Source organism: Bactrocera tryoni, unplaced genomic scaffold, assembly GCF_016617805.1.
Source record: "Bactrocera tryoni isolate S06 unplaced genomic scaffold, CSIRO_BtryS06_freeze2 scaffold_227, whole genome shotgun sequence".
NCBI lineage: Eukaryota > Metazoa > Arthropoda > Insecta > Diptera > Tephritidae > Bactrocera > Bactrocera tryoni.
Genome location: NW_024395952.1, coordinates 84,964 through 95,954, shown reverse-complemented (window position 1 = coordinate 95,954; position 10,991 = coordinate 84,964). Strand labels below are relative to the sequence as shown.

At 43.2% G+C, this 10,991-nt stretch overlaps 1 protein-coding gene across 1 annotated transcript; it reads left to right on the top strand.

The window, feature by feature from the left end:
* Window positions 1–6,341: 6,341 nt before the first annotated feature.
* LOC120780199 lies at window positions 6,342–8,022 on the top strand. Its single transcript, XM_040112464.1, has 2 exons — window positions 6,342–6,419; window positions 7,273–8,022. Exons 1-2 carry the CDS (start codon window positions 6,342–6,344, stop codon window positions 8,020–8,022), a joined length of 828 nt encoding a protein of 275 aa, XP_039968398.1.
* Window positions 8,023–10,991: the final 2,969 nt, after the last annotated feature.

Here is a 10,991-nt window from a genome sequence, read left to right as displayed (position 1 = left end):
ACGAGAATGTAATTATGTTCATCATGTTCTAGAAAGAACGACAAAAAATTGCCAAGAAAATGCTTCAAGTGTCATAAATTGATTTGTCAGCAAAACTCAAGGGCTTACTGCGTCGGATGCAGAACAGAAGAATCCACTAATGGGACTGATTAGTTTCTTTTTTTAATTTGATCTCGGCTATGCCAAAAAAATAGTTTTAAGAGAAGTTTCATTTTTTAATTTGTTTTATTAGGTATAATGCTCCAGTTATGTTTCTGTTTCTTAAAGTTATTAATAATAAAGAACTTTATTAATTACTATAAAATTAATTTCATTTTATTTCGTTTTGGCACTCATTTCTTAATATTTGTTTTTGGTCCCTCAAGACCCCATGCGCCTAATTGTGTGATTTTTTCGATGCGCTTAAGTAAGGGCTAAAGATGTTTCATCATTTGCATGTGGCATAATTAATTTAATCGGCTAAAACATTTTTGATCTTAGTGGAAATGTAAAATGTTTATACTATGTTCCGACCGGCACATATAGAGAAGAATTAGGCTATTGTGTAGATTATGATTTTCGAGATTTTGAAAAATGAGATTTCGCCATACAAAAATGACTCTCGTTAATCTCGTCACCGAAAAAATTGGAATCTAATCTCCCCGAAATCAGTCTGTGCAACTTTGATTTGGAGTCATCTGTTTTTTACATTTAGTTTTATAAAAGCTGATTTGACTCTATAAACTGTCAAAGTGAAAACATTAAACAAACAAATTAAGTAACAAGTAAGGAAGGGTTCAGTTCGGGTGTCACTGAACATTTTATACTCTCGCATGATAAAGTGATAATAGAGATTTCATTATCCGTCATTTATATATTTTTTTATTTTGCTGTAAAATTAATTAGATTAGATCAATTTGTGTACTTTGAGTATTGAATTGTATTTTCATTTCCCAATGTATGTATATGTATATGTATTATACAGAGAAGGCATCAGATGGAATTCAAAATAGCGTTATATTGGAAGAAAGCGTGGTTGTAAACCGATTTCACCCATATTTCGTACACGTCATCAGGGTGTTAAGAAAATATTATATACCAAATTTCATTGAAATCGGTGGAGTAGTTCCTGAGATATGGTTTTTGGTCCATAAGTGGGCGAGGCCACGCCCATTTTAAATTTTTCAAAAAAGCCTGGGTGCAGCTTCCTTCTGCCACTTCTTCCGTAAAATTTAGTGTTTCTGACGTTTTTTGTTAGTCGTTTAATGCTTTTTTAGTGATTTTCAACATAACCTTTGTGTGGGAGGTGGCCGTGGTTATCATCCGATTTCTTCCATTGTTGAACTGTATATGGAAATTCCCGAAGGAAACGACTCCATAGAGTTTGGTTGACATAGCCATAGTAGTTTCCGAGATATGTACAAAAAACTTAGTAGGGGGCGAGGCCAGGCCCACTTTTCCAAAACAATTACGTCCAAATATGCCCCTTCCTAATGCGATCCTTTGTACCAAACTTCACTTTAATATCTTTATTTATGGCTTACTTATGACACTTTATAGGTTTTCGGTTTCCGCCATTTTGTGGGCGTGGCAGTGGGCCGATTTTGCCCTTCTTCGAAGTTAACCTTCCTATGGAGCCAAGAAATACGTGTACCAAGTTTCATCATGATATATCAATTTTTACTCAAGTTACAGCTTGCACGGACGGACGGACAGACAGACGGACAGACAGACATCGGGATTTCAACTCTACTCGTCACCCTGATCACTTTGGTATATATAACCCTATATTTAACTCTTTTAGTTTTAGGACTTACAAACAACCGTTATGTGAACAAAACTATAAAACTCTCCTTAGCAACTCTGTTGCGAGAGTATAAAAAGTCAAAACAATATCAAGTAAGTAAGTGAAAATGGAACGCAACAGTATCAAAGAAAGGAGAGTAATGTGGAATAAGGCTGCCGAAGCCGTGACGAATCATGACGAGAAAAATTCGACAATTTTGATCGGCTAGTCGAAATTAGCTTAAATCTCCAAAGGAAGTGCGATCAGCCTACATTAGTGAATAGATTAAATATAATGTAATCACTTCCAACTTTTAGTGGGTACATAGTATTGCACTTTCGCTAAAATCTCCTCTAGTATCCTTGACGCACATTTCTTACGGCATAACAGTACGTCTCCATTTTATTTTCGAAGCTACATCGAGAAATATTGCTGAACAATACTCTCTGTGCTTGAATGCTTTTCTTTTATTATTCTATCTACTTGCATTGATAGTAACAATTTTGCAACTATATTGGAAGTCATAAACGATCGATCAAAATTTTTATTAAAGAAAATCGCTTAAATCTGGTATTTCATTTCAATTATATACATTAGGGTGTCCGTTATTTACCAAATTAATTATTTTTGACAAGACGCCCCCTAAACTTTTAGTTTTCCATCTAAAAAAAATATCACACTTTAAAAAGAAATTACCCGGAAGTTAACTTTAACCTTGAATAACTTTTAAAGGAGTGAGTATATCGAAAAATTGTTCAGACTTTTTTTGTAGAGCATTCAATTCTGTACAAGAATATAACTTTTTTATTCCTACAAACGAGAAAGTTCCAGAGAAAAAAAATATTCGTAAAAAGTGACAAAATCCCATGTAATTTCAATGGGAAATGTATCGTGTTTGGGGCAAGGTTTATTATGAAAATTAAGGAGTTTTTATGGTGTGATATTTTTTTTTAGATGGAAAACTAAAAGTTTAGGGGGCGTCTCGTCAAAAATAATCAATTTGGTAAATAACGGACACCCTAATATACATATGTAGCATTATACAAGGTGCGTTCCAAAGTGAACAGCACTTTTTGAATCTAGCGCTCCCTGGTGGCGCCATCTACATGTCGACTGGTGCGTTAGAAGCTGCTATCTTTATCGATTGTCTAGTGAGAATTTCATGATATTTCACAAATTGGAAGTGAAATTATTACGTTTTAAGTGTCAGTATGTTTGTGTTATCGGTGAGAAAATTACCTTCGAACAAAGAGCTAACATTAAATTTTGTTTTGAAATTGGTAAAACTTTTACCGAAACGTTTCAATTGATAAAACAAGTTTATGGCGATGATTGCCTATCCCGTAGCAGAATGCACGAGTGGTTTCAACGTTTTCAGAGTGGTCGTGAGGACATAAATGACGATCAACATGTGGGCCAATCACAATCCGTGATCACTGGAAATTCCATCGAAATTGTGTGTGAATTCATCAAAAATCAGCCGAGGTCATCCTTGCAAAGGATAGCGTTATAGACGTAAAGGCCATTCAAAAGGCTTGCACCGGCATACTGGCGGCCATACCGACCAACCAGCTAAAATACTCGTTCAACATGCTTTTGGACTGTGCAAAAAGCTGTATTGAAGCAGAAGGAGACTATTTTGAATAAAATAAATTAATTTTGCCGAAAAACCATTTGTTCTGTTTTTTTAAAGTCCTGTTTACTTTGAAACGCACCTTGTATAGCATATCACGGAATATGTAGGTTGCCTTCTAGATTTCGGAATTTGACATTTTTGATGTTACGTATGTACGTCTTGACATGCGAGCGCTATTTGTGGTTTTTACGTTTACGTTCAACGGAACCATCGGCTAAGTATTACTCGTACTTCGTGGGAGGGACAGGACACTTATATCTCCTCTATTGTACGGACGAATAAACTGTTAAAAAAGTCTCAGTTTTGTAATTATGAATGCTGCCGCTTCGCTAACAGCCTTCCACTTATCAGTCGACTGACACATGAGTGTCTCCAAATTATTGCTCGTAAAACTACCACCGAGTGTGATTTTTACTTTTTCTCTTTTATTTGAAAAGCGAAGGCAATAAAGTAATATGTACATGTTCAGAGTAGTTCAGATAGTTCGGACTAATACCATTGTAGAATCTGAAAAATTAGCTTATAAAGAACCCATGTCCACTAAGTTTTAGAGTTTAGATTCTCATGTCTTCTATTTTTCCACGAGTGGATGTCCGGTAAAAGTCGGTGGGTTCAGCGACCTTTGGATGAAGAATTCCGCCACTCCTGCCAAATTTTAGTGCTCTTGTTCCCTTCTTCTGTCTTTGCCGATATTCATTTAGGCGCTGACAGCTGGTAATCGCTCGAGTTCATTTCCCTGAATGGCATACTGGCTAATACTTCAGTAGGGTCGGTTAATATAGTCTGGAAAACACTTATTACTAGAATTATAGAAAACCTATTCACTGCAATTATTTGTTTAGCATACGCTTTTATATTCATTGCCTTTATTCCTACTAGTGTTGCGTACAATATCACGGAACTCAGTGATTCCGCCATTAAGAATCGCTGGCTGAAACGCAGACCGCAGACAGCCTCTGTGAACTAAATGGTTGGCCAATGCTACCACCATGAGATCGTCCGAATACGTTATTAGTTTCATGTCTGTTGGTTGCTGTCTTCTTAGCTCCCCGTCATACATGAGGTTCTACTAAATAATAGGATCTGTTTTTAAAATAACTCTTTATAATGTTTGCGAGACATTCAGGGGCACGTATATCATCCAGGGCTTTGACGATTTATTTTGCCGTGGCGAACGCATTCTTTACATCCGCGATAATTAGCGTGCAGTACTTTTTTGTGCCATTTTTCCAGCTTTTGCCACTAACTGCACATTTCACAGTATCGGGGACTTTTCGTAGTGCGTCAGTAGTGGATCTCGTTTTTATATAGTGGATTACTAACTCTAAGCGGTTTCTTATTATATTTTCGTACACTTTCCTTTACCTATTGTGTCCAGCACTGAATTCGGTACGTTGAAGGTTCTTCAGGTGTTTTCTTTAGTTTTGGGAGTAGAACCAAACGCTGTACTTTTCACGAGTCGGGAACACTTCTTTCTTTATACAAGCGCTGTACATTTTAGCGAATAGATGAGGTTTTGAGCTTTTAGATTCCTTTAGGGCTATTTTGGGTATGCCATCCAATCCAGGCGCTCTGGTGTTTTGGATTTTCTTTGCTATCGCCAATAGCTCTTCCTCCGTGACTTATGGGAGTCACTCTCGTTTCATTGCTTGGCATAGGCAATCCGGTAGTGTTTCGGAAAGAATGTTTCGCCGATTTTTCTCATAAAAGATATATCTTTACATTGCAGTTCCCCAACGGTCAATGTTTGCTTCTTCATAGATCTTCTCAAAACATGATTTTGGCTCCGGGCAACTGCGAACTTCAGAGCTTCTTGTGGCTGTTAAATTCTTCTCTAAGGCGATTCGCGTTTGTTTCGCAGGTTACGATTACAGTAGTCGCCGTCTAGCTGAGTGGCAAGGCTTTCTTAGCGTGGAAATTTCCACATTCCACCAATAAACATCATGCCACATGTTGTGATGTGTTGCTCTACGCATTTTCGAATTGCGTCCTGCAACCAGTTTCTTTCGCACTGCCGATATTAAGTGGGCGGCGTCGTCACCTGATACCTTTATTGCACTCAAACCGGTCTAAGTGTAACTTCTTTTGTTTCCAGCTTTGCTTTCGGAAAGTGTATCTGTTAAGAAGTTCCAGCTCTCGGGAGTACACAATTTGTGCTATGATTGCCATATGATCACTATTTGGGTATATGATGTATACAGCCCAGCTGACCATGCATTAAAATAAACCCACTATTATAATCGTAGCCGCTGTCTTTTAATTCGCAGAACTATGTCAATGTCGTCATACATCTAATAGAGCTCATGTTCCATCAAATGCGATATTCGCTGTGACCAACGCGCAAAGAACCATAAATTTTCGCAGATATTTCATCTTGCCCTCGTTCAATATCAGACCCATTTGCTTCGATTCTTTACCCGTTCTGGAGAAAACGAATGTGGAAATCGATGCCATCATCGCACATGTATTTAGTTAAACAGCTCGAGTTATTTTCTCCAAGAGAAGATTGAAGAAGTCAAAAGGGAGTAACCTTGTCTGAAACCTCGTTTGGAATCGAACAGCTCGGAGAGATCCTTCCCGACCCCGACAGAGCTTTTGATGTTGTTCAACGTCAGTTTACACACCCCTATTAGTTTTATGGGAAGGTCACATTCAGACATACTTACATCACGGCATAGAGGCAACTCTTCTTTTCACTGGCCTTTTCCAAGATTTGGCGTACAATGAATATCTGGTCTATTGTTAATTTTCCAGGCCAAAAGCCATACTGATAAGGTCCAATCAATTGGTTAATGGTGGGCTTTAATATTTCACGCAATACCGTCGATAGAACCCTATATGCAATGTTTTTTATGGGTTTGGTAGAGCACACTTAAATTCCAATCGTTGGACATGTTTTCGTCCGACTATTTTCTATAAAGAACCTGATGCATGCTCCTTATGAGTTTTTTGCCACCGTGTTTGAATAACTCGGCCGGCAATCCACCGGCCTCCGCCGCCTTTGTATTCTTCGGTCGGGTATATTCAAACTTCTTCATTGTCGGACAATGGAACGTCTACCCCATCATCATCGATTAACTGCCATTCAGCAGACTGGAAAAGTGCTTCTTCTTAGTATTGAAACCTTCTGTTAGCGCCGCATCTTTTTTAGAATTTCGAGCATTACCCCTGTCGGCCAGCTTGTTCAGCTCTTCATACTCATGCATTTCAGCCTATTTCTGTTTCTGTCTGCAAATGCGCCTCGCTTCCCTCTTCAACTCTGGATATCTATCCCATCCCACACGTGTTGTGGTCGATCGTAACGTTGCTAGGTAGGCAGCCTGTTTTTCTTTCGCTGCGACACTGTACTCCATGTCGTATCAACTGTTTTTTTACACTTTCTGAAAACCAATGGTTTCGTTTGAAGCTGTACGTAAAGAGTTTGAAATGCCGTCCCACATTTTCCTTATACCGAGTTGATGGCGAGTGATTTCAGGGAGCAGGAGTGCAAGTCTATTAAAAAGTTGTTCGACTGTCTGACTGCAGCTTCTCGACGTCAAACTTTCTTTGTGTTTTTGGTGACTTGTGTTTTTTTCTGTACAAAGGCAGGCGTGTATCTTGACTGCAACAAGATAGTGGTTCGAGTCGACGTTAGGCCCTCGGAGCGTACGTATGTACATTTAAAACACTAGAGACGTGTCATCCGTCTATCACAACATGATCGTTCTAATTAGTGTCTTTTCGATCTAGAGACAGTCAAGTAACTTAATGAACTTTTCTATCCTGGAATATATTATTACAGATACTTCGGGGCCCGACGAAGTCGATCAGCCGCAACCCACTTCGGATTATTTCATCGTGCTGATTTTACCTACCATTATGCCAAATAAAGGAGGACGGGGCTATCTCCCATGAGGAGTGGAAGAGAGTAGCGGCGGCTATCTCTTCGGTCTTCCTCAAGGTGGTCAAGGAAAACCCGGGGCCACCTCCAAAATGTGTCAGTGCCGGTTCGCACCATGGGCTGCACAAGCTTACTGGGGGTGCCGATGAAAGATCGGCCATCTTATATAAGAAGGCGGTGTCTCTGGTGGGGGAGGTTTGGAAGGGGGCCAGACTGGAGGCCGTGGACAAAGAGGATCTTCCCCTTCGCCCTAGGGCTCGCGTCTGGCTGCCAGCTGAACCATCCACTGCGAAAGAGATCGAGGAAATCCTCAGATACTGCAACCCCTCACTCCCCGCGCATGACTGGAGGGTCATAAGGCTGGAGAGAACCGATAAACCATATCGGCAGGCGCTGATAATGCTTAACGCAGAGTCTATCGGTCCTCTCAGCAAAACCAAGGGAGCCATCAGCTATGGGTTCGAAATGGTGGTACTTAAGGTACTCCCAACGGATGCCAGGGCTGATGGCACTCAAGCTGCAGGTGCGGGGGAGAAGGAGGAAGGCGTTAGCGATGGTCAAATGACCTTGGAAAACGACCCAAACCTCTCGGACGTGGCGAGCTCTGGAGGCGGATCGTCGATGGGCGACTCCGTTTTCAGCCTCGAACAATTGTTCGAGGAGGTGAGGGTCGATCAGGACTTTAGCGCTGAACTAGCGCTACTAGAGGAGAGTCTGAAGGATGAAATTCCTCCAGATTAACCTCCATCACGCAAAGGCGGCCTCCGCCAATCTACTGCTTCTTCGTCTGGAGCAAGACGAAGCCGATGTGGTCTGATCCAGGAACCGTGGCTAACTAGCAACGGTATATCTGGACTGAGGACGAAGAACCATAAGCTGCTGGTGGCCAAGGATGCAGGTAGAAACAGAGCCTGTATGCTGGTCAGAAAAAGAACTAACGGTATTTATTTTACCTAATTTCAGCAACGCTGACGTAGTTACAACAAGGCTAGAGTGCGGCACCGGAAATATCTGGCTAGTCTCGGCGTACATGCCTCACGACGATGAGGTAGAGCCGCCTCCCGCATTACTGAGGAGGACCTTTGACTGAAGCGTCCCGGAATGGTGCCGGTGTTATCATCGGTTCGGACGCCAACTCGCGGCATTCAATCTGGGGAGCTCGGATACCAACACTAGAGGTGAGTCGCTTTTTAACTTTATTGTTAGCGAAAATCTTCGCATATGTAACAGGGGAAATTCTCCTACCTTCGTGACCGCGGGTAGGGAGGAGGTCCTCGACCTCACCCTTGCCTCACACGGGATTGCTCCGCTGATCTCGAACTGGAGGGTTCTCGATGACCACTCCTTTTCTGATCATAGGTATATCGGGTTTAGTCTTGACGGAGAGGGTCCGCCTAGAAAATCTTTCAGAAATCCCAGAAACACGGACTGGAAAGGTTACCGCAGAAGGCTTCGGCAAACTCTTCCACGCGCACCGGGGGTGGGCGCGCTGGCCACCGCCGATGTGGTGGATGGGTGGGTCGAAGCTTTCAGCTCGGCGTGCAACACTGCATTGGAGAGCTCCTGTCCATTAAAAACACCGAAGGGCAGAGGGAAACCTCAATGGTGGACTGTGGAGCTCTCGGAAATTAGGGCGTCCTGTAGGCGCTTATTTAACAAGGCCCGTAGGAGCGGGCTACCTGATGATTGGGTCCTGTATAAAACAGGACTTTCAATATACAAGTCCGAGCTTAGAAGGGCTAAAGGATCTCGTGGAAGAGCTTCTGCGAAAAAGTGGAAGGCTGTCACGAGTCCTCTAGATTCAGGCGAATCCTCGCGAAAAATCCTGTGTCCCTGGGGTATCTTAGGGATGCAAATGGGAAGTGGGCGCAGAGCAGTGAAGAAACTCTACAGATGCTCCTTGATGCTCACTTCCCTACTAACACGTCCTCTATGGAGGTATCTCTCGGAACGTTGCATGCTGACTACACAGCCTTTGTCGGCCTTCTGGATGAGCGTCACTTGACTTGGGCGATGAATTCGTTCAAACCGTTCAAGTCCCCGTACCGGACGGCATCATACCAGCGCAGCTGCAGCAGGCTGCTAAGGTATCTTGCGGCTGGTTGGCACCGATCTATGCGAACTGCATCAGATTAGGTTACATTCCGGGGGCCTGGAGACGAGTCAGAGTGACGTTCATCCCGAAGGCGGGCAGGGGCTCGCACGTCACGGCCAAGGATTTCAGGCCCATCCGTCTCTCCTCTCTTTTATTAAAAACTTTGGAGAGACTGCTGGACTGGTATTTGAGAAGGCGCATTCCGAGGGACTATCTATCAGGAGCGCAACATGCGTATCGTAAAGGAAGGTCGGTGGACACTGCCTTGCACACTATCGTGTCGTGGCTTGAGGAAGCAATTGAGGCTAAGGACTTCGCAGTTGGGACCTTCCTTGATATTAAGGGAGCTTTCAGCAATGTCCTGCCAGAGGCAGTCGTAACTGCTCTAGACGGTCTTGGGGTTGAATCGAACCTCAAGCACCTCATTCTCAGTCTTCTGCGCGACAGAGTGGTCGAAACAGAATGGGGCAGCGCGAGCGCGCGGCGGAGTGTGAGCAGGAGAACCCCTCAAGGAGGGGTTCTTTCCCCTCTTCTATGGATTCTAGTCGTTAACGACCTTCTCAAAAGGCTGGAGGATCTTGGCTGCAAGGTTATTGCCTATGCAGACGATGTAGCACTTATGGTGAAAGGAAAGTTTCTAAGCACCGTGTATGAGTTGACGCAAAATGGGCGGTCGAAAGTGGACTCGCTATAAATCCAAATAAAACAGAAATGGTTTTATTTAGTAGAAGATACAAGATCCCTGAGGCGCCGTTGCCGCTATTGGGAGGTATTCGCTTGCAACCGGCGGATACTGTGAAGTATTTAGGGCTCATCCTGGATAGAAAGCTTTCATGGAAGCCGAATATCGAGGAGAGAGCCAAAAAGGCATCGATTGCCCTTTACTGCTGTAGAGGAGCTATTGGCAAGAGATGGGGCCTCTCACCGAAGGTGGTACTCTGGCTCTATGACACCACAGTCAAGCCCATAATGTTCTATGGAGTCTTCATGTGGTGGAGGGCTTTACAGAAGATCACACTTGCAAAGAAACTTGAGAGCGTTCAACGAGCTGCGCTCATCAGCATATGTGGTGCATTAAAGTCCACCCCAACCATTGCACTTAATGCAATTCTGAACATAACGCCGGTGGATATTGCCGGAAGGTGTATGGCCGCAAAAGTGGCCATTAGGCTCAGGGAGTATGGATTCCTAAAGGAGCGGGTATCTGAACCCTGCATACCCGATCATCTGGATCATGGAGTCGCCATATCGAACTCCGGTGGCTCCTTCTCTGCACATATACCGACGAGGGAGGTTTGGCAGGGAAGAAGCCGTTGGAGGAGAGGGGCAGTAAGCTTCTTTACGGATGGGTCAAAGCTTGGGGGGAAGGTTGGTGGAGGGGTCTACTGTCGGGAGCTCTCCATAAAATCCAGCTTTAGACTTCCCGACTATTGCAGTGTTTTCCAGGCTGAGGTTGTAGCCATCAAGGTAGCAGCAGATATGCTGCTCAATAGAGCGTCTAACTTCAGAGAGGTGACCATTCACTCGGATAGCAGAGCGGCGATACTAGCCTTGAACTCATTCACAGTGCGTTCAGGGCTGGTCGAAGAGTGTCTGGCGTCACTGTCTCTGGCGG